Below are 25254 nucleotides of genomic sequence, written 5' to 3' on the forward strand. Positions count from 1 at the left end.
ATGAGATGAGATGAGATGTCATGATATTATAGTTTATTTTGGAACTTGAGAGTGTGCTTTGTAATCAAATGAACTTGCATATATTGTGCTTTGTAAGCCAAATCTGACAAATCTGACAAGGATTGAACTTGCATATATTGTGCTTTGTAATCAAATGAACTTAAGAGTGTGCTTTGTAAGCCAAATTTGACAAGGATCGAACTTGCATATATTGTTTGAATGAGCTTGTGGATTTCAATTGCTCGTTAATTAAGTTCAATTGCATATATTTAAATTTTACATTTTTTGTCACATTTTGGCTTTAACCAATTTCCAATTTTTTATTTTTGTCAATGTGTGACAGAGGGGCTGTCAGTTCAGAATTTTGCAAAACTGAATTTCCAAAATACATTAAAAGTAGCATAAGAATCCAAATCAATCAAAATTTGGGGCTAAACTGTATGGCATGGAACCCTTTACATGACTGTTATTTTTATTTTGACAAAATCAGAATCTATATCCTTTGATTTGTCAGTTCTTGACATATGGGCATGTGAGGACATTTTCATGACAGTAGAGGCATCAAAGGGGTTGATTCAATAAAACATACACAAACAAAAAATATTGAAAACATATCAAATAATAATAAATATATTAAACATTCTGCAATAAATATGCAAAATATTCTTCAATAAACATAATAAATATTAATTAGAGTCTCTACTTCTATATCTAACATAATCATTCCACATATTAATAGCAATTTCTTCTCTAGTTTCATGTCTTGCACGACGCTGATTGTTTAGTGCCTCTACATCTTCTCCATACTCATCATCCCCATCTGGTACATCTACAATTTCATCTGGATTTACTGTATGATATGTTGCATTTCTAGTCCAATTTGTATCTCCACTATGATTAATAATGAAATTATGAAGAATACATGTTGCATGGACAAATTACTTTGTGTTTCAATTGTATGGTATGTTGCTACTTTTAAAATAGGAAATCGCATCTTTAATATGCCAATAATACGTTCAATATGATTTCTTAATTTTTCATGCCAGAGATTAAAAAACTCTTTATAATTGCGTGGCCATTCACTTGCTAGACGTTGCTCCCGCACATGATACCGGGTACCTCAATATGGTGCAAAATTTTTTGGGGTATTTGCATAACCGGCATCAACTAAATAATATTTGTCTTGTGTTATTGCAAATCCATCATCTAGTGCACTCTTCAATACAGTTGCATTGGATGCTGATCCTTCCCATCCGGCCATTACATAAGTAAATCGACGATCAAAATCACATACGACCATAACATTTTGTGATAGTGTTTGTTTTCTATTTCGGTAAGGATCTTGCAGATCTTCAGCAATGGTAATTGAAATATGAGTTCCATCAATAGCATCAATGCAATCCTATATATAAATATATGTAAAAATTGATATTATTATTTAATGTTCTTGTATTATGTACTACAAAATTAATTTAAAATAATTCAAATAAAAAGTACCTTAAAGAAAGGATAAAACTCCGAACGGGAGGCAATAAACTGAGGCGTATGTAAAGGAGGTGGAATGATAATCTCAGGGGACAGTTGATTGATAGCATTCAATATACTGTGAAAATGACGACTCACAGTGTCGCCTGAATGTTGAAATCATTCTTGCACACTACGATTGCTTGCATTCTTCGCAGGAGAATACAAAAACATTGCTACTTGCTCTTCCACCGTTAGCAATCCATCAAAAAGTAACTGCTTTTGCACTCTTAACAATCTGACTAAAGCTCGAAAGATATAAGTCTCCATACGAAATTCTCGTCTGCAACGACACTCATGACCATCTAGAACTTCATTGACATACTTCACCCCTGTTAAAATTGAAGTATGACAAAGAGTTGGCTCGAACAAATTTCTATCCATGTAGGGCATAATCACATTTGTGTATTCATCATCATAATTGTCAATTCTTCACAAGTGGAAATGATCCATATTTTTATGGATATAGATGTGTGTGGAAGGGAAATGAGAACCTTTTTGCAACTGATATCTCCATATTATATCTAAATTACGGCCCTGATTTATACTAAAACCTGTGCTTTAAAGCCTATAAATGTGGACTTTTTACTTTGAAATGTGGTACTGCTATGCTTTGTTTGGTATTTTGCAGAAAAAATGGCGAAAAACTGGATCTGACTACTTTTCATACGGCTCGTATGACATTCTGTACGGACCGTACAAGATCTGCCCAACCACACAGAAGGTTCCACAACAGAGGCACAAAGTCGCCAAGACAAAGCACAGGCATACGGTCCGTACACAGATTCATACGGGCCGTACGACGCTAATTCAGAAAATCCAGCTGGAATCTGAAATGAGCATAATTTAAGGAGGCCGAAAAGGAAGCCTCTGGGGGCGTGATCTGGGGCATTAAAAGGAGATATTCCACAGCAGGAAAGAGGGGGAGATCATTCTGCATCATGGGGGGATCAACCTAGGGTTTGGGAGCGAGGGCTTGGCTTGGAGAGCAAGTAGAGAGGAGGAAAACGAGAGTTTTGCGACAGATCTTCTTCCTTCCTCGAGTTTTGCCATGAGTTCCCTTATCATTATCTTTACTTGTTTTATTTGCTTTCTTTTCTTTTAGTTTCTAGGGTTAAGATGTAGTTTCTAGTTTGGCTTTGTTTGCATGCTACTTAGATTTTGTGTTGGATGCTTTGTTTTTACCTTGTTGTGTAGTATTTTGATTGCTTTATTTGTGCTTGCTTGAATTGATTAGTCATCCCGTTAGATGAATGCGCACATCTAAGTGTTAGGAGCCAAGTCTATGACATTTAATCTAACCAAATAAAGTATATGAAGTAGGGTGAAACCAAGGAGTACCTGAAAGGTGAAACTTTCCTTGAGACGAAAGTCCTTGGATACTTTTAGTAAACCAACAAGTAACTTAGATAAATTAGGCCAAAATGCGAAAGTTGAGGTTTAACGCATCTAAGAGGGAAATATTTGAGTCCGGTAATCGGGTACTAGGCCAAAATGCGAAAGTTGAGGTTAGGTATCTAGATCTGGTCGATATAAACCCTAAACATTAGTATCAACGCAGAAAACAGTAGCTGCAACATCAACTCGGGGTCCCCTACGGACCGTACGGGAATCTGTACGGGCCGTACGCCTCGGGGCTGAACAGAAATGAAATCTGAACCCTGGAAACGCCTTTTTATTCTTATTAAACAAAACCCCAAAAATATTTATTGTTTTGAATATTATTATTTATCTTTTTAAAACACCAAAATCACATTTGCAACTTCTAGAGTTTATTTAATTTAAGTAAAGTCCAGTTAAGTTTCAACCGTCCCTATGGATCGATACTTGATAATACTATGCGATTAGGATTGTACACTTGCAATCTGAGTCGAAAGTGTAATCAAGGTTAAAAGGTACAACTTGCTGTATTGAAACTTTGTGCATACTTTTGTGTGAACAACAACATACATATATATAGAGATTTTGTCCAACGTTTAAAATCATAAATGCAAAGCAGCTCCTTTTCACTTCAATTTTATAAAGCTGTTGTACATCCAACGTTTAGAACTATAAATATATGTCCAACTACCCATTTTCCATAAATGCAATGGCTACATCATTTAATATTTTTTTTTCAACTACTCAATTTAATACTGTAACGGATAAGGGTATAGAATAACTATAAAAAATGTTTATATTTTATAAATTAATAATTAAAAAATATTATGTTATTATTTAATATATTTATTAAATTACATTATTGATAATATATTAATAAAGAAAATTGTATAATATCAAATATTTTAGAAAGAAAAATATAATTTCCCATAACTAATTCCACGGTACAACTGAACACTCAATTCAACACATTCCAATAATTAATCCTGCGCATACCCGTACCCGTGGGTTCCTACTTTTTCAAAAGTGAGTTCTTATCCCCATCAAATCCCATCCCGTGTAATCCCGTGACATCCGAACAGGCCCTGAGAGTGATGGACAAGATAATAGAACAAAAATTGATATTACATTTCGACAATAACAGTAAAAAGTAGTAGATAACTTACTTAATTGAAAGTAATTAAAACAGTTGTCGCATTTTTTCACTCTATCTTTCAACTCGTAACTAAAGCGAAGAAGCGAAGCAGATGAGGGTTAAGTTGACCTTTCACCAGCGCAAATCAATTCTCATCAAATACCTATGCTCCGCATGCGATTTCGTTGGACGATTTCAAAGCCTCCAAATCATGACAAATCTTCTCTTCTCTTGTTTGCTTCTTCGTTCCGATCAGCTGAAGCGACGTCAATTCTCTTTCTGATTCACGTTTTCCACTCCAGATGAGCTTTTCGATCAGAGGGTAAGGTTTGCACCTTTGATAGAATAGTTGTTCTTGAGTCGGATTTCACCACAAGAATCCACTCCATCAAAATCACGCTGAATCAATTATATACTTGTTGGTCTTCCTCTTCCGATCGCTAGATTTGTCACAAGTTCATTTCTGAATCATGTTTGAGAGACATTCTCAGCGTTCCGATCACGGTGATAATTTTTCTTGAGAGATAATTTCTTTTAAACGAAATTCTATATCTTCTCATATTTCTCAATCTGTATTTTTTTTTGTTCATTCCATCAATATTCCTTTTTTTTAGGTCTATCTTCTGCTTCATTATTTTTTCTGTCACATCTGAAATTTTAGAATAGTCATTTGTGTCAAATTAAGGTTCATATTAAGAATAAAAAGAGTCTACACTATTCATTTTAACAGTAATCTTTCTTTTTCGTGACACATGATTCCTGATTCCATGTATTTTTATTTTCTGAATAAAAAATAATATAGAGAAATAGCCAATAATAAGTTATTACTTGTAAAATTTAATATTTTAACCATAGTAATAAGATTTTTGAATAATATCCATGTAATATTCAATGTTATTTACACATCATCAAATTATTCGTAAATTTGACAAATTATACAAACAATATAATATTTGTATCAAATTATTCATAAAATATATCCTTCTAAGTTCTAACACATCAACAATTTAAAAGGAAAATTCGGAAGCGGGAAAAAAAGTTAGAAATTTTTTCATTTGATAAAATATTCCTAAATTATATACGTGTTATCTCTGAATTACAAACTTTGGACTTTGCAAACTTAAATGATCACAACTAATTGACCTAATCAATAGTAAAAATATTTTTTTAATTCACTTATCGAATTAGAATATAATCAACAATTTATATCAAGGTTTTAAATAACGTTTATCGCGTCATAGCGGAAAGCCTACCAAAAAAGCTATAGCGAAAGCTATGCTACATAGCGTTTTTTTATTTTTATAAAAATTATATCATATATTTGTACTAAATATCAACATTATCTAAGTCTCATAGAATAATAAATAATATCAAATTGATTAAAAAATTATAATATTCATATTGAATCAATACAAAGTCCAAATTGTGACTCAAAATATCTATAGTAATACTAATATCATAAACTATCAATCTTTTTCTATTCAAAATATATTCAGTATCATGACATAATCTATCTTTTTTCTATTTAAATTTCAAAATAACCTAGACATCATAGCATAATTAACTATCTTAATCTATTCAAAATATTCAAACTACTATATAGTAAGTATCATTTTGTTACTTCAAGAAATATCTTAATATATTCAATATAAGTCTTTATTTAAAGCCCATATAAATTGAAAAAAAAACTCATGTTGCATAGCGCGTTGTAGCTTCCTTATTTTGATTCTGTTTGATGGATCTCTCATTAAATATTTAATAGTTTAATATAAAGCTTAGTACGTCAATTGCAAAAAAAAAAAAAATCACAGTTAAAATCCAATCCGAGTCTTTAAATAAAGTCCATATAAATTGAAAAGAAAAAAAAAACAACTTATGTTGCATAACAAGCGCTATTTGCGCTATAGCGGACCGCTATTACCGCTATAACGTCCGTAGCTCAAATATGACGTTATTATGCCATAGTTTAGCGTTTAGAGTCCAAAAATACTATAGCGCGCTATTTAGAACACTGATTTATATTGTTGATTGAAATTAATCCAATGAACGGTTTAAATTTGTTTGTATTCACAGACCATTATATAAACACTAGAGGCGTCGTTGCGGCTCTGCCGTCACTATTTTTTTTTAATGTATGTTAACGTATATGGGAAACCTTTTTTTTTTCCCTTCTATATGGTGGCAGGTGAATATTTAAATATTTAAAAAATATTTACATATAAATGCCATTGCATCTAACATTATATATCTTTATAGTTTAGTAATAATACAAATGTCAGACAACTTTTAATGCTTTCGATAAGGGGGTGTCTAGACAAATTCATCCTTTCAATGACTGTTTGATGTTGCCACTCTCCTTACCATCGGGTCAGTTCCCCTCCATACCTAGATCATTAGAATGCATATACAATAAATTTATAATGTGTACTCTTTGCCATTAATCATAGTGTTAGAGAGGAGAGACTCATGGATTAAAAAGAAGATCACCAACCTCTGAAATAATCACAATTCGTGCAGCAATGTCCCCTACAAAACCAACGAAATATATTATCGCTCTTCAGAAACAAATACTACAAAATAGATTTTAAGAATTGTAAAATCCAATCGCATAGCATAGATTGAGCCTAATGCATACCAATACCAAATGACAAAAGCTGGCTGGTACCAAACTGGTTCTAGCGGTCAAAAACTATCATAACGCACTTCTCTACTCTTATATATCACACAACTAAAATGAGTAAAATAAAAACAAATTACAATTAAGAACACAACTAAAATTAGTAAAGTAAAAGTTGCAGAGTTGAGGTTTAATAAAGCTACTATGATATAAATCAGGTATTACTTAAGACTATTTTTTCTGCTTATAATGACCGTGTAGAACTAACATTAGTTGAACAGTATAAGTCTGCGTTAATAGTATTTGAGGGGATATATACCCGATACAAGTAGTCATTAATGGATATTATCCCTCTCATTCTACCAGGTCCGGTACCGCACTGGATCTGAATTCTTATTGCACACTGTAAGATGAGCGCAGATCCCCTAAAGTAACTCAAATTTTTAGTGTTACATGGAACAATATGAGGCTCATGCCCTTGACATAAAGTGCAGTTTAGGTCCGATGCACTTAAAGTTTGTGTGCACAAATCTCTGAGAGGAACACACACAAATCTTAAAATGCATCAGACAGCTCTAAAACCCATCATAATCAGATTTACTTTTGATTCATCTAAATGAGGATCAATCTAGAGTCCATTTCAACTAAACAAAAATCTTGCTGCCAAAAAACATATCACACTGGGGATTGATGGTATTATTTTTTCATTAATCCCAGTTTTGCCGTCGATAAATGATAGGTTTCATATTACTATATTTGATGGGTTGCCTTGGATTTTTGAAAATCAGATGTTATTTTATGTAGCTTTTCACAAGTTTTTCTTCCAAAAAAAAAAAGATGGGCGAAGGAGCTTTCTCTTTCTTTTTCAGGGCATCACCCTCATAATATTACATAAAGAAGATGAGATAATTGCATACGAATAGATACCTTGTCAACAAGCGTTTGCTGCAGCACTCTAACAACTTGTACACCAGCTGAATGACCAACAAATGAATTGGATGGTGCTCATCCCATGCTGGAGAATGCCCTGAATTTCAATCATACAAAAAAGTATATTTTGAGAAATTTGCGACCTTTTGAGAAATCCTCATTATTCTTTTCTTAAATAATAAATTGCACCAATGTTAACCTCGTGCTTAGTCTATTTTTTTCCTTTATTTTTCCCTAGAAATATGTCAAGGTTACTGAAAACTGCTTGTTTACAAAATCACTATCTAATTGATTGCTCAGCAACTGAAGCAGTAAAGAGATAAAAAATACATGTCCATTGGAAATTCTATGTTGCACAAAGGATCATTACAAAAGGAAATGAAAAAAAGGAACTCTTACATTCCCCCTACATATTTTTTATCAATATTTTTTTTCCTTAGAAGATTTTGATCGCAGTTAATTATTTTGTGAATTTTACTTAATTCTAATCTTCTACTTTGTCCCTTGAAATCACTGAGACCAGTACACAGAAAGTCACTGGTATCAGTGGAAAATTTTTGTCTTACTAAATAGAAGGTAAACTCTAAATCAAGTGGGAAAAGAAAGAAAGAGAAAATACATGAGTGCACATTGATAGAAAGCTCCAAAGACGACTGATAATCACAATATCTTCCGAGATGGCGCTGAAATGTCTGCCATATATTATTTAAAAAAATATATATATACAAAGTCAACACAGAGTTTCATTGCAAGAAAGAATACAGTGGTTAGCAGGCTTCTACCAGTTGTTCAACTTCAACACGGAGGTACACATCACACTTCTTGACAGGAACTGATACTTATAAATATTAAACTTAAAGACCAGGTAAATATAAAGTGTTCTGGTTAATGAAATTAAGCTAAAAAAATAGAAATTAAAAAAATAGAGGAAAAACAAAGAAAATGAAAAATAAATGAGCTTTTATCAATTAGCTTCACACAACAATTGAAAGAATGACCTTTAAGACAAACCTGGTATAAGAAGAGAAGCAAACAATGAGCAAGGTGGACCCACCTAGGAGGTGTTGCATCCAACTGTGGTGAATATATATGTATGCGAATTATTGTAACAACATTAAATGATACTTGTTATTTAACTGAAGGTAATATATTGCAGCCATGTCAAAATCTGCAAGTTAAAGGTTCAAGTAAGCAAGTAAACAGTTCAGATCGACTGTTTGGACTTTGAAATCAAAGATATTGATTCAAAGTATGAACCAATGTACGTTATGTATAGTACCATAGCCTCACTCATATAAATATAAACATTACATGGGTAATCATGAAATGGTTGGAATAATTGGGAAGGAGAAAATAGAACCACTTTCAGTTATCACAACCGGTGGATTATTATATTTCTCTCTGACGTTAGGCTCCTCATCCCTTCAGGTACAATATTTGCTTGTATTAATAAATAATTTGAAAACACAATTTTCCATTCGGTCTAATAATTTTCTTTTTAGTATCATATATTATATGTAGTGGTCTTGAAAGTTTCTCTTAATTTCTCTCCTCGTCTCCAATTGCTTTAGCATCCTTGAATGCTGCATGTCAGAAAAAACAAAGTATTTTCTAGGTTAATGTAATAATTGTGAACATAATTGATTGATATAACACAAACCTGGTAAAGTATTATTCAAGCTAAATTATTTTCTGCTTCCTCAAATGGACCTAATTGGCAAATTATTTTATAACAATTGAAATGAGATTGAGAACTATTATGAACTTATGTTAGTGTGCTGGCACCGGAGTCGATGATTGTGTCATGGAGCAATTTGTCAATTATAAGTTCTTTGCATACCATGTGGTGTAGTGATTTATATCAAGTTACCAACAAAATGCAATGATTCCTTAACAAATGCTGCCTCATCAGCTGAGAATGTTGGCAATCTATCCCCAACTACTGTTCTCATTGAATTTGGATAATTACCAAAGAATAAAGGGTCCATAAACCTGTTAAAAAAAATTGCAGTAGTTCTTAAAAAATTTCATTCTTATGAAGTATATATTTAAGCACTTCTTCTGAAATTTTCTTGCTAATCTTACTGACTGGTATAAAACCGTCAATTTGTACCGGTAAGTTTTCTTCAAATTAATAGAAAGAAAAGGAACAATTATCTCAAAACAATTTGTTTTATAAACATTGGGACGAAAGAAGAGAAAAACATTAAGAAATTTACCAGCCAAATTGAAAGTCTTGCGCTTTGTGTGTTGCTGCGATGTCTTCGGTAGAATTTGTCATTGGCACATACCGCATAACATCAAGTGTCTTCCCAACAATTCCACCTTGTGTAGGCTTGAGATAAACAAAAAATAAACAGTGTTATTCTAGACAAAATCTATATAAGAAGAGGTTTTTAGTGAAATTCCCCTTGTGCAAAATAAATGTACCAAATTGTTTGAATCACATGACACAAACATGTCTTCTATAATAAGCACCATATGTAGTACAATTAAGAATGTTCACCTCAAATTTTGATCCTTATTTTAGAAAATAATTATTGATAGACATCTTGCTCACCACAACACAAACTAATTTATTATTCTTTTATGGCTACCATACCATTTTAGTACGAAAGGTATCCATCAGTATAATTCTTTCCCCACATCAAAGCTAGGATTTCAATTCATAAACTTTATTTTATTATGAATAAAGAATGCCAACAGTAAATAAAATGCAGCAAGTAAACATTACCTTGTATTTCCTCATGTATGTGTCTAAGGTGGCAGCATGAGCCACAAGGGTATTATGGGCAACGATATATGGCTCTGAATTCCCTGCTGTACAAAATAATTGGAGAAGGATAGAGCAGTCACAGGGGGATTGAAGCCCCACATCATAGAAAAACAGACAAGCCTAAGCAAATGTTGACCATTATTTTTGAGGTAACAAATTTATACTAATTTTTTATGGAATTAATGCATATGTGTTGAAATAACACTTACTATAAGGACGAACAGGATATAGTCTACAACAATCAAGAATGTGGATGGCAAATAATAGAAGCAACATGAATGTCAGGGGTATTGTACCTGACCTCTATGTAACTCAAAGTTCAGATCCCCTGATGTAACTCAAAGCAGATCGGATAGTCAGGCCGGATGTAGACTCAAAATTTGAGGAACCTTAGGTGATATGAATTTCATGAACACGTAAATCCTTAACCCAAAATCCTAAAGCTCAAATTGTTGTACATTCTTATCAGGCTTCAACGAACAACATGATAAATTTGACAACCTTTAAATAACACACATCAGATTTTGTACCTGACACTAATATCATCGGATAAGCCGAACTGCAGGAATTTGTTGAAGCATATATCTGCCGAAAGCACTAAAAAATAAAAGAAAACAGATAAAATGTTGGAAATAATAACTCAACAATATAATTCTGTTGGGGAAGAGTACGTACTAGTCTTTTATATATTAGACTATAGTCTATACTGTTATTACATCCCATTATCACTAAAATCCTTCTATACGTTAGCCTCTGTATCATTATTACATCCCATTAGTGAAGTCTTTAATTTATTAACCTCTATACTATTATTATATCCCCATATCTCATTACATAGATATTTGTAATTACTAATTTGGAATCTAAGACAACCTTATCCAGTCATATCTGATGTGTTAGTAAAATTAGACAAAATTAACTTCAAGCGAAAATTGACAATCCAGATTCCAGAATCAATATAAAAAATTAGTTTACTATGTTGCTTGAAATGGGAACTGGTAAGGTTAAGTGAATGAAACAGATTACAAAAAAAAAATACATCGAATCAAAATTTCTCTTGGTGAGGTCTGGTATGGACACCTACTGGGTAGTAGCTTATTACTGATTAAGTTAGTGCTTAATTACCTTGGAAACAGTCAGCAAGCAGTGCCGCCCAATTGCAACGGAGGTTTCTGCCCAGTGTGAGAAACACATAGCCACTAGGCACCACGTGGCGGGCATGAAGAATTATGGAACGACAGGTAGCAGAAATAGCAAAAATTTGACTGATGACATCAGGTGACGGAAGAACAAAATGATATGATCCATTAATATTTCATCAGAAGGCAGTGAGAGAGGATGTTACTGTAGAATCGAATAAACAGTAACACCCATTCAACTTTTATGGGATATTTCATCAGAAGGCAGTGAGAGAGGATGTTACTGTAGAATAGAATAAACAGTAACACCCCATTCAACTTTTATGGGTTTATAATATAATAGATCGTTCTAGTATCAAACTAGCTAGATCACCTTTTAATGCTCCGATAATTAGTCAAACATCTTTTGATTTTATTTATGAGAAAGATGACTTAATAATGATTTTTTTTCACAATATAAATAATATTTGCCAATCAAAGTAAACAAAATTAATGTGTATTGATGTTGTTGGACATACAAGAATTATATCACTGAAATTTCATCAATTGAAATGTTTTTTCGATGATGCAATAAGGTTGTTAAATTAAAACAATTAACAGAAAATTAACTTAAAATTATTTGATAAACGTTAGAAGATGCACACTTGTCACGTTTAAATTCAACTGTCTGAATTTAAACTTAATATCACATTGTTTATAAATACGAACTGTTTAAATTATGTGTGTGATGTTGGATAATTTTTATGGATAAATTACATATAACTGATACCATTGTTGTAAAAAACGTCTGTTTATGCCGATTAAATGGCTGATTAGTTATTGACAGTAATTAAACCGTTATGGATTTTTCCGACTAATCGGACGAGTATTTCCAATTAATAGCTTGGTGGTACCTTTGTCCGTCCAACAAACACATACTGCTATTTACAACACTGACTGATACCATAATACAGAGTCCAACTAGTATGACATCAACTTTAAAATTTATTAGAAAGATTTCAAATGACTAATCCAAACGTTGGAACCGATTTACTTTATGATACGTTTACATACAATTTTTTTATTTTTTCGAGTTATGTTAGTACCAAGTCAATTGGTAATTTTGTTTGAAATATCAATGTATTAAAATTAACTTAAAAACTCTCATATTTGATCGCTTGACTTGTAACTAGATAAATTCTAAAAATTATAAATTTTACGTGTTAACGCATAACTAATGAAGTATATTAGTTTGAACGATTTAGATTCACTATTTAAAGTTGATTCAATATATATTTTGAAGTGTTATATAGACTTAAATAACACTAATGTTATACATAATACACGGTTACACATTTTTTCAGCCTTAAAGCTTTGGCTGTAATTGTTTGGAACTTCGAACGCAAGTTACACAACCAATGATAAAATTCATAATTCTAGTAATGTTTAGGACGAAAATGAAAAAGATACCAGAAATCAACTGATGAACAGCTGTCAATGTCAGTCCCTTTCTCTGTTTTGGATGCCTCCTGTTTGTTGAAAACCTAAGAGGTCCTTAATAAGTTAAGCGCAGATATGTCCAAAAATGTGGCACCCCTAAGGGTAAGGGGGAGTGTGTATCCTCTGAGATATCTCAACTTTTGCGTGACCGACGTGTCAGGTGTCTATTCGAGGGTGATGTAGGGGTCCTTATTATTTTTTGCTTTGAGATTCGTGCAGAACGTATTTAAACGATTGGGATTTTCCACAAAGTCACGCAAAGTTTGAGATATCTCAGAGGATTCGAATTCTACCCTTAGCCCCTACCTCCACCTCCACGGTGTTGGTGTTTCCTTCCTCGCTAAGGTCTCCAGAGATAAAGAGTCTGATTATCTGTGACGGATGAATAACACTAAACAATATTGCGAGTCGTTGACATTGAATGTATTTTTTCTTATGAAATTCTTAGATTTATATCATAGTCGCAGCAAGATGTTCAAAAAAATATGTATTATTATCAAAAAAAAATTCATAATCATTTTAAATTATTCCAAATTTGTTCAATTATACAAATAACACACTGTGTATATCATGTTATACGTGAAAATTATGAATTTTTGCTTGTATTATAAAATATCAATATTTTAGTATACTACGTCTTGTATGAGTGAGGCTATGATACTTTACAATGCATATATAGGAATATGTTGTCGATTTATATCTTTGTATTTAAAGGTTAAACAAATGATTTATTTCGAGAACATATCTAAAAAAATAGTAAAAAATCTATAAGAAAAATGTAAAATTTGATATGCAAATATTTTTCATGTGGAAATTATATTGAGCATTTCGAATTGACTATTTGAACTTTTAAAATAAAAATATGAATCTACAGTACACACTGATTTGTAATATAATAATAATATCGGTACATTAACCGATTTGTAATACAATAATAGCGAGCTATTTTTCAAATTATATAAATTTTATATTAGAATTACAAAAGCTAAATTTGTTTATTTTTCTCAAATTACAAACTACTATCAGAGGCGGAGCCACTTATAATAAACGGGGGTCAATTGAACCCCATTTATTTTCAAAAAATTTGTATTTTTTTGACAAATTTCTATATAATTTAGTAGAAAATACTATGAAACTGTTAAATTGATCCTCATTCATAGTATAAAAATTTCATATATTTGATCCTCATTCACATTTGACTTCCATAATCTGAAGGTCTGATTCCGCCACTAACTATTATAATTCGTATATCGCTAACATGCCACACATTGTGCTCGTACGTACTTGCCACAAAAACATTCTCATATCCAACCTCTCTATATTTTTGTCCGATTTCACCAACCCAAATTGACATTGGGTGCGACCTAATCATTTTTTAGACCTCTAAACCTCTATTCTACTATCTTTAATGCGTTTGTGCATTATTGGCTTTACGTCCCTTTTGCAAGGGGCTGCAATTGGGGAGCGAATGAGTGATCGATGCCTTTGGAAAATGTCTATTTAAACATCCAAATCGCAGTTGAAAATGAAACGACGAAAAATCCCTCAAATCCCTTTATTTCAGTGATCATAAATTCATAATACTGGTAGGCGTAAAGGTACTCCAATGGTCTCATTCCAATATTAAAATAATATATAAATATATGGTTATCATGTATGAAGAGTGTCATCAAAATGACCTATATATGATCAGATGATGACCACACAAGAAAATAAACACTATTAGGTTAAGAATAAGGGTTATGTTTCGTTGTAGAGTAGGTGGAGTAAAATTGTTACTCTACACTTAAGTAGTTAAATAAGAAATAAAAAAAGAGGACTAAAGTGGAGTAAGATGTGAGTTAATCTACTTCTCAAAGTGGATTAACTTCACACTTATTACACCTGTAGGGTCCACATTAATTAAATTTGTATCATTTGCATTAACTCAAAAGAAAATCTTTCGAGTTAATGCATTTGGACCATCCGATCTACTTTAAAATTCGTACCGATTTGATTTGCACTAATATTAAATGGCTCCTGTGTGAGTTCTGTGTACGTGCATACCAACAATGCATCAATATGCACAAAAATCTCCATTTTTTTACCTCTTGACTTGATACTGAATAAATTCAAAAAATAAAAAAAATTATATGTAAATGAAACTCTTTAGAAAAATATCGGTTTGAACAGTTAAAATTTTTCATTTGAAAATTATCATATGAATTTTGGATTAATTGTATATGGACTGAAATACTACTAAAAACATATATATTAACCAAACACTCTCTCTATATGTATAATTAATGACACCGTGAGATTCACATAATTGTTATGTTGGTTGAATAATTCCTCTTTCGCACAAGTTTTGGTTTGCTTTTGGTCAAAGGATAAAACAGCTGTATGATTCAGAAGAAATTTGAAGTAGTGAAGCCATTTTCAATTTCATTTAGAATATTAAAAGTGGGTTTTAATTGTGAGTTAATATTGAGAGGTGCTATCAAATAATAAGTTAGAGAGTGATATGATGAATTAAATGTTAATATCAAATTAAGAACAAAGAATTCAAGGCCACAAGTGTTTAGTACCACAACTTCGTTTTTCATTCATATTTCAAAATTTTAAACTTCAAATGTTGAATATAATAGACCATTAACCTTATTTTCATAAGATATGGATACACACATTTGTTATGAGTTCTGAAATTTATTTCATAATTAACTAATTTTTTTCATTATTTGACCACTTAATATACAATGAAATGAGTTCCAAGAATATAAAATTTTATGTAAATACATCTCTCAGTAAAATAAACAAGACCAACAGTTTGAATTTTAAAATTTAAAACATAATTGGAAAATTGAAGTTTGGATATTTTATGGTACTAAACTTATAATATTAGAACTTTGTCGACTACTGTGTACAAGATATCAGATTTAAGATTGCTGTTGGAAATCTAAATAATAAGCTGATGACATTATATCATTATTAATGTTCACTACTCACCTAATAAGCTGAAATTTTTATTTATACCATATTTAAAAAATAAATAAACCAAAATACCTAAAATTTTGGAGATTTCCAAAAATACCTGGACTGCAGAATAGTTTGGCGGCTCCATTCTTCGGAGGCTTTCAAATAGTTTGGAGGTCCCAAAAAAACCTAAATATATTTAATAGCACAGTGTATTTTTGGATTTTAGAGGGCCTCCAAATCAATCTGCTCCCCTTTAAGAATGAGGCTGCCAAACCATTCTGCGGCCTGAGTATTTTTGGAAATCTCCAAAAATCATGGTTTTTTTTTTAATATGGTATAAATAAAAATTTCAGCATAATAAGACTTGCTTTTGATATTCAGTTGTTTAAATTTTTATTTTTTGGGGAACGTTGGTGAATATTGTTGTTATTACAAAAGCTGATTGCTCACCAAGTTAAAAAGTGAACCAATATAAAATTTATATACATCCACTTAACGTAACGTTGCGTCTTCGAAATAACAAAAAGGGGGAAAAAGAGAAAAGTAAATCGTAGAGACGTAGACTAATTCACCTATGTTTAGAAAGGCAAAAGGCCTCTTTTGATTAAAGTGAAAAAGTACTTCCTGGCAGGGTCAGCTTTGTAATTTTTCAAACTTCAACTAAAACATATTAGTTAATTATATTCATTTCCTGAGGCCACAAGGGTAGTGCTCTTATGCTCATGCAGCCTTTTCTTTTTTTTTACCATTTTACAAAAATAAAATAGAAATAAACAGAGTTGATATGGATTTAAAAAAAATCCGGATACGCACATAATTTTTGTAGAATTTAGTCAAATTTGATACAATTTAAAAACGTGCAGATAATATCTATGTGCCATTCCTAGAAGGTATGCAGATAATATCTGCATACTTGGTAATATTGATTTTTTTTCTAAATTTATGTCAATTCATATATATATATATAGAGAGAGAGAGTGTGTGTGTGACTAATATGCATTCGGTAGCATATGGGCCGAAATACATACGATTCAAATTTGAAATTTTAAAATCCAAAAAGTCGATCTGAACTGTTCATCTTGTTCTCTATATTAATATGTGCTTGGAGACCAAATTTTACATTTTTCTGATTTGTTTTACTATTTATTAAGCCACTTTGAAAAGTGCTGATCCAACGGTGCCTTAACAAAACAGTAAAATCAGAAGTCATCGTTGGATCAGCGATTTTCAAAGTTGCTTAATAAATAGTAAAAAAATTCAGAAAAATATAAAATTTGGTCGCCAATCACATATTAATATGGAGAACAAGATGAATGGTTCAGATCAACTTTTTGAATTTTGAAATTTCAAATTTGGATCGGTAGCACTCCGGCCCATATGCTACCGAAAGCACATTAGTCAGTCTCTCTATATATATATATATTTGTTAGTCATAAACAATTGGTTATTTATTATTTTTGCAATGAAATCTGATAATAAATCCGTTTTGGGTATACATCACTGGGGCAAAAGAGTGTTAAATGATATAATTGCTCCTCAATCTATTTAATGATAGCTATAGTATACTTTTTATTCTCAAAGTAAATAAGTTAATTAAACACGCTTAATGAACAAGTCACTGAAAATTCAGTACCATTAGTGCTAAGTGGCCCAATCTTATTCATTATTATCATTTTATTACTATTTGTTTTCTTAACATATATGTGGATTGAAGGTTAGATTACTATGAAGCATTACTTGATCTCTCTCCATTTTTTTTAAAAACCTGATCAACCCAGCGGAAAAAAATAAATAAATAAAGTTGCCCCTGAGCATATTAGAAGTCCACTAATGTCATAATGTTATAATTTTAGCTTAAGTTATAGCAAGTGAATATTTGCGATTTCAAAGTTCAAATAGTCGATTAGAACCGCTCAACATGATTTTCATACTAAAATGGGCTTGGAAACCAAATTTTATATTTTTTTGAATTTTTTTTTACTATATTTTTAGATAGGTACAAATTACAAAATCACTGTTTTGATAGTCCAGAATTATCTGAAAACAATGATTCTATAACTGTCTAAAAAAATAGTAAAAAAGTTTCAAAAAATATAAAATTTGGTCTCCAAGCACATTTAAATATAGATATCATGTTGAGCGGTTCGAATCGACTGTTTGGACATTAAAATCACAAAAACTTACTTATTATAACTTAAGCTGAAATTATAACATTATGATATTAGCCGGAATTCGCATATTATAGTTAATTTATATATTTTAAGTTCTTATATAGTGGTTAATTGAGATATGACACTAGCCTATAATATAAATAAAGAAATTTCAAAAATAACTTCTTAATTTCGCTTATTTTTATTTTAAGTGATATAACTATTTTGTAATTATTATGCAGAGATTTTCCTACAGTTAATTGTATTATTGTACATTATACAGAGTTTTAACATTTTGAAAAAAAAATAATTATGTTTAAAAATTCCCAACATGCGATTTTTTTAACATAAATTATATTATTTTATATAATTCAAACCTTTTTTTTTTCAAATAAATATCTTCCTTTGGGGTCAGCTAAAATATCTTCCTTTGATTAAAGTGAAAAGAAAAGACTACTTCCTGGCAGGACCAGTTTTGAAATATCAATATATTTTCTGAGGCAACTAGGCTTAAATAATGCCCATGCTGATGCAGCCTCATATCTCCAAGCTGGTTTAAAAATAATGCATATCAATATCGATCAAGTACCCTTTTTTTTTCTTTTCTTTTCTTTTGACGAGGGGGTGGGGGTGTGTGCGAGCGCGCGCGCGTGCTAGGGGTGACAAAAAAAACGTAGCTCGTGGCTTAATCGTGACTCGCATCTGATTTGCTTGCTAACAGCTCATTCGTTACTAGATTGAACTGTTAACGAGCCAGTTTGCCACCAGCTCGATTCAAAATTAACGAGTTCAAGCTAGGACCTAGCTCGCTCGTCAGTTCGTGAGCTAGCTCGGCTAGGCATCAATTTGTAAATTTGTATGAATTTATGTGCATTTTATACTGTCCATTTCGGTCTAGCTCGGTTCAAAATTTTTTTTTTTTTCTTAAAACAAGATTCAGTCAGATTCAGCGAGTAAGTTCGCCAACTTATGAGCTAGCTCGTCACGATATATTTCAAGCTGAGATTTCAGCTCGGACCTCGATTTTACTCGCTCATAATTACTCGGACGAGCTAGCTCGTTGCCAGCCCCTTGGAGGGGGTGTACGGACAAAGGAGTGTAGAGCTCATGAAGCTATTTAATGATGGCAATAATACACTTGTTATTTTCTATGTAATTTAGATCGATCGACACGCTAATGACCCAACTAACCGAAAAACTCAGTACCACTAGCGCTTAGTGGCCCATTTTTAGCTTAAATTTATTATCATGTTTGTTATGTTGCGCATACAACAAATGATCAAATTAGAGAGAGTAGGAGATTAGTCATAAACCGTTTTTTCCGTGCATTATTTTATTAGAGTTTTGATGGTAAGTAATAAAAGGTGTTTTCCTAACGTGCGTTAAAGCTTACATCACTATGAAGCATCGGTGCCTCTCCATTTCTATAAACAGGAAACCTCCATTTGTTGACATGTTTCATATAATGTTTGATTTCGATATGCAAATTTACAGGATTTTATTACAATTATCAAACTTATTGATATTTTAGAAGTATATATAGTTCAATTCCAAAGAACTTATACCTCAGATTGAATATATGATTTCTCCATTTTGTTTTGAAATGGAGATCTTGTATTAAATTTAGGAGGAGCGGAGGCTGGGTGGATCTGCTTTTTTACAATTCAGACCAAACCCATGTCTGGTTTTCTTTTTGAATCCTTTTTGCAATATTATATTTCCTTTCGTTTTATGAAGATCTCAGTGTAGGGTAACACTTGTTGCTCTTCCAAGCACAAAAGAAAGGAATTCTATCATCTGCATTAACGGAACGTGCGTTAATAGATAGATTTGGACCGTTCGATTGAGATCTGCACTAATATTAAAGGACTCTGTGCGTTATAGGCATATTGACAAAAAAATATTATTCGGATTCAATTCAACGGATCAAGCAGATCAAAAATTCGTAATTCGGTAAAATAAAGAAGCAAAAAAAGAACCCCAAAAAAATAAATGTTTTTTTAAGAAAATGAATCGTGTTTTTCTCGCGGAGAATTCGTGACTCGCATTTTATTCTTGAATAAAACGTATTATACATTTTCTTTTACGTTTTATTCAGAGTTCAGTTCGAAAACGTGAAAAAAAAAACGAATAAAACATAAATTGTGTGACTATAGTTATAGACGTGGGTTAGATAGGCTCCGATCTGAATTAGACGGCCGAGATGCATTAAACTCAAAAGATGCGGACTCCTAATGAAAGCAATTCAATAAAAGAATTGTAATAAAGAAAATATCAATAGTGCCTTCTTAATTTCACTTCTTTTCTTTTTTTTATGATTCTTTTTACTGACCAAAAGAATATTTTTCGCTCCGCCCCCTCCTAAATTTGTTATGTGCATTACCATTTTGGGTGCTACTTCAATATTCTCACAGTGCATGTATATTTCATAGATATTTTTTATTTCAATGTAAATCCAATTCTTCATCCTATCAGTAACATAGTGGTATTAAGATTATGAACATGATTTATAAAATATGTTAGAAGGCATCTTGCCCTCTAACCTTACAAAAAGAAAAAAAAGATCAGGAACATGATTATTATTTTTAAGATAAATAGTACATAATTTGTCTCTCAAATTCCTATATCACATTTTAGCCAACATAAATTATGTTCTGATACAATTTTACTCAAAAATAATTTCTGGCTTTAGATTTAGAAAATGTTATTGGCGATGGTGTTATGTGAGTTTACCTTCATAATTAATAAAAGAAATAAGGTATTTTAGGAAAATTCTCCAGGATTTATTGAGAGAGCAGCGTTCGCAGTCCAATTGATGGATTTCATATTCAGTTGAGTAGAATATTTGCATTTTCCACAATTAAATCAGACAATTTTTTTTGTTACATTTTTGGAAAAATCGACACAGGAAAAATAAGAATATTAATTAATTAGGTTAATTAGATTCCATATTATTCCCAAACTCATTAACAAAATAAGACAACCTTATTTCCTTAATTTTTATTCTTTCTGCACCAAATTAAATATCCTTCCAACAACTGAAGGATCAAATTATTCACCTACTCATCTAAACTAATTCAAAGATTCCAACGAACTAACTAACAAGAAATTAACCAAAGAAAAATTATGGTAATATACTTCTAATTAACATAGCTTTTAAAAAAACTTCAACATTAGTACAAGGAAAAAAGAATAGTAATTAACATGCTCTCAATCCCCATAACAAAAGGATCAGATCAGATCAGACTGCATGCCTCCTAACACACCTGTACTTGTTTTTTTTTTCTCATTTTTTTTTTAATAAGCCACGCTCATTAACTGAAGCAATCGATCTTACTGTACTAATTAAACTCTATAATATACTTGATACAAAAGTGATTAAAAGTCGAAACAACATCGATGGATCGGTTCATTCCTCACCACATCGACCCTCGGCGGCCACGTCTGATGCTGACATGATCGGGAGTTGGCGTGCCAGCTATGCTCTGTTGAATCTTGAGCTGCTCGTAAAACTTCTTAATAAATTCATCTGCTTGTTGATCGACCACTCCATCAGCCGGTGTCCCCTCTTGTACCGGGAAAGGTGAATCCGTAACCCTAAGTTGTCTTGCGATTGCCGGGCTTTGTCCAAGTGCCAATGCTAGCATTGGGGAAGGTGTAGCAAGAGCCGACATGCCAGCATTAGCACCTGCCTCGCCAGTGGAATTCAGTATCTCGAATGCTTTCGCGATTGCCTCCGCGTTGAGTTCGTGTAACTTCTGTTGCTTCTGATTCCTTTTGCTACGTTTCGGGAGACGGAAAGCGGCCGGTAAGGTGTTAGGTTTGTTGCTGCAGCTGAATTCCACCTCAGAGGGATTGTAAACGGAGAGGTTGGGGTCGACGGAGATGCAGGAGAATGCGGAAGTGGAGTTACCGGAATTGTGGGGATGGGGATGGGGATGGAGGAGGTGCGAAAGTGATTTTCCGGCTATTTTGCCGCGCTGGAGGAGAAGGTGGAGATCCATCATGAGCTTCTTCTTGGAGAGGCCCTTGCGGAGCATGTAGTATACTGCTTGTATTATGTGCAATATGCGCTTGGAGATGGTATGTTCCATTGCTTTGTTTTCCTTGTATCTATGTATGTATTCAAGTATGTATATTTTGTTTGTTTTTTGGATTTGGAGAGGAGGAGGAGATGGTTTTGTTAATTGGGTTGATATTGAGCGAGTTGAGAGAATGGAAGGGGGAGGTATATAAAGGGGTAAGAGAAGCTTAGAAAGCGGTGTGCGCGTGTAGTTCCTGTAGCTTGCTTGCTTTCTGGTTGTGTTGTTTCCATGACATTTTCAGATATAACCCTGGAAACTTCTCAAGTGATAGTTTATTTGGATGGTTGGTAATTTGTAATTTCTATGGCTTTTCCTTGCTGTAGTTAGAATTTTTTTTAGTAGATCTTGGACTTCTCCTCAATTGTAGTTAGAATTTTTTTTAGTAGATCTTGGACTTCTCCTCAATTGTAGTATACATATAATGGAAATTTTAGGTATTTACAAGGGTGGATTTAGAATTTTCGTCAGGAGGAGGTAAAAAAATATCGAATCAGATTTAAATAGCTATCGAGTTTCAATCCATTAACTGATTGGGTACTCGATAAAAAATAATATTTTAACTTATATTTTCTAATGTTTTGACTTATAATTTATGATACTCTAACTTGTAATTCTAATTACCAATCAAAATTCAACAAATTTATTTCAATTTTAACCCTAAATTTAACCCGAATTACAATCGAACATTTAGAGAGAGACAAAAAAAAAATTTCAGAGAGGAACACAACCAGTCGGGACCAATAGATCTCCACTAAAACTTAAAATTCAGAGAAAATGTAGATCAGGAACAAAACCTGAGTATTTTAAGTTGAATTCCAGAGACTTTCTATTGCTAAGTTGTCGTGTCAATTTGTCACTATTGTAATAATAAATTCTAGGTTGCTGTTTATTTGGAATTTCAGATTTAACCTTAAGAAGTTTCTTAATTGCAAATGATGATGCTTTTGCTTTAAAGCCATCTTGTTTTTGCAAAGATTTATTTCAATCAACGGTCAACGATGTTGGGAAATAATGTTGTATGGTGGTACAAAATAAATAAATCTAAGTCCAAGAAAAATAATTTTAAGTTGACATAATGTCATAGTGAGAAATATTTCAGAAATTCAGCATTAGAAAATTATAACTTTCAAGTTATCAATAATTATGATTAGAATGAAATAGAATTTCAAAATCGTCTCGAGTTCCTCCACCATTCCACCAATAAAAAGCTGCTATAAGTACAAACAAACCTAAATAAAATATTCAAAAAAAATCCTATATATGTTTCTTATAAGTGATTGCTGAATTCATTTTATGTCCTTGTATATATCACACGTGTATATATCAGTGTTGTAAATAATAGTATGTGGTTATTGGACGGATAAAATACCGTCAAGCGATTAATCAAGAATAATTGGTCAACCGATTAATTTGAAAAAACCGTAATAATTTAGTTAATGCCAATGACTAATTGGCTGATTAATCAGCCTAAACGGATTTTTTTACAACACTGGTGTATATTAGCCAGTTGATAATGCTAAAATTTGCATTAGTGAGGTTAAATGATTTTTGAATATTTGACTTTTATCATAAACTTGTGACCTCAAATAAAAATATTTTTAATTTTTTAATATAAATATTATTCAAACAACATTTAATCTAAAAAACTAAGTCAATATTTTTAGTACGAGAGATTGCAAATATAGAACCTGAATACTATTTTTCTTTTATATATTTAAAGTAGAACAATTTCACTCTCATGTTTATTAAAAAACAACAATGTTCTGTTGTGAGACAATACAAAGCATGCTCAAAAAGTTTTATTTAAAGAAAAGAGTTAAGACAAACAATTAAGTACAAATAATGGAGCACAATTTTTCTTTTGTTCTTCTCTAGCTGATTATTAAGTACAAATAATACTTTTGTAGTCTTATGGATGATTAGTGTCTTCACATTATATTAGCTATATATTTTTGGAGAAGGGTTCAAATGTCTCTGTCATGTCTCTATTTTTAAAAACGTTAATAATTGAAAATTAAAAATATAAATGTTAGAATAAAACCGTTAGATGTGATCTATGTTATTTTCACTATGCTCATAAAAATTTATCACATTTCAATTGTGTTTATATATGAATCAATAAGTTGAAAACTCAACATCTAAAAATTATCCACATCAATACATTTTTATCCGATGACAAACAAAATAAAGTTGAAATGTCATAATTTTTATATTTGCATAGATTAAATGACGTCGATTATTTCTAACAGTGTTATTTTGACTTATTAAAGTTTTAAAAAATAAAGACACGACCGAAATACAAAAACTGAAGGCATTTGATTCCTCCTCAATATTCTCAAATTATTTAAAGAAATATTGTGGGGTCTTTTTTGTTTGAATGACCACATGCAGATGTGATACAATGTTCCTACAAATGCGCATGCATGTTTGTACGATTTGAAATTCCAAATTCTCTCTACCCTTTTTAAGTTCCAACAATCATATTTTTATTAATTGAGATGATTGAATTTGGATAAGTTTCTCTGTAGTGAGGACAAAAGCCCAAATTCTAGAGGGGAAAAAATTAATGAAAAGAAACAAATAAATGTACTGAACAAATTTAAATGAGGACATCAGCTATATTGCTTGTACCCTCCACAATAAAAAAAAAGAAAAAAAAAAAAAGAGAGAGAGACAAATTAATAAGCATGCAGATAACTATACACAAATTCGGGAAATTAAGAAATATAATCAACTTTTTAAAAGCTGAACCAGAAAGAAAGAGGGAAAAAATGGTCTAATTGGATATACCAGATTCAACAAAAAAAAAAGAGAGAGAATAGTACAAATGAGTGTGAAACAACTGTACTCAAGTAATTCACCTTGTCAGATGCCTTCAAAAAAGGCGTTATCATGGCTCCAAACAAGAACCAACATCTCTGTTTTTGAACAACTTTTTGCTTCAAAATGTAACTAAATGTTGTTAAAATAGAAATTACATGTAGCGTTTGAAAATTTCCAGTTGATAGTAAACTCTGTTACTTTTATCTCCATAAATAAAATTAAAGAAAACAATAAGTTCAGCATTAATTTCATAGAGTTTTC

The 25254-nt window shown here is 31.8% G+C and overlaps 2 protein-coding genes across 3 annotated transcripts; both read right to left on the minus strand.

Annotated features, from left to right (window-relative positions):
• Nucleotides 1-6203: 6203 nt before the first annotated feature.
• On the minus strand, nucleotides 6204-11544 carry LOC144559795 (beta-glucosidase 7-like). 2 transcript variants are annotated; one of them, XM_078308915.1, is made up of 8 exons: nucleotides 11488-11544; nucleotides 10572-10947; nucleotides 10321-10482; nucleotides 9806-9921; nucleotides 8598-8660; nucleotides 8206-8278; nucleotides 7584-7683; nucleotides 6204-7081 (listed from the first exon to the last, which is right to left on the minus strand). In XM_078308915.1, exons 3-7 carry the CDS (start codon nucleotides 10333-10335, stop codon nucleotides 7612-7614), a joined length of 339 nt encoding a protein of 112 aa, XP_078165041.1. In that variant the 5' UTR covers nucleotides 10336-10482; nucleotides 10572-10947; nucleotides 11488-11544; the 3' UTR covers nucleotides 6204-7081; nucleotides 7584-7611. The 2 variants fall into 2 exon arrangements, 1 of the variants encoding a protein (XP_078165041.1); XR_013513249.1 differs by lacking the exon at nucleotides 9806-9921 and having other exon boundaries at nucleotides 8206-9578; nucleotides 10321-10947.
• Nucleotides 11545-21044: 9500 nt separating this feature from the next.
• Nucleotides 21045-22271, minus strand: LOC144559439 (uncharacterized). Its single transcript, XM_078308464.1, has one exon. The coding sequence runs from the start codon at nucleotides 22177-22179 to the stop codon at nucleotides 21502-21504; it is 678 nt and encodes a 225-aa protein (XP_078164590.1). The 5' UTR covers nucleotides 22180-22271; the 3' UTR covers nucleotides 21045-21501.
• Nucleotides 22272-25254: the final 2983 nt, after the last annotated feature.

Source organism: Carex rostrata, chromosome 9 (genome assembly GCF_964058835.1).
Source record: "Carex rostrata chromosome 9, lpCarRost1.2, whole genome shotgun sequence".
NCBI lineage: Eukaryota > Viridiplantae > Streptophyta > Magnoliopsida > Poales > Cyperaceae > Carex > Carex rostrata.

Coding starts and splice junctions, on each gene's coding strand:
- LOC144559795 (XM_078308915.1), bottom strand. Junction 8,279..8,597: donor TGCTTCTCTTCTTATACCAG/GTTTGTCTTAAA, acceptor AATATATGGCAG/ACATTTCAGCGCCATCTCGG. Junction 7,684..8,205: donor TTCTATCAATGTGCACTCAT/GTATTTTCTCTT, acceptor ATTGAAATTCAG/GGCATTCTCCAGCATGGGAT.
- LOC144559439 (XM_078308464.1), bottom strand. CDS start 22,179: ATGGAACATACCATCTCCAAGCGCATATTGCACATAATACAAGCAGTA.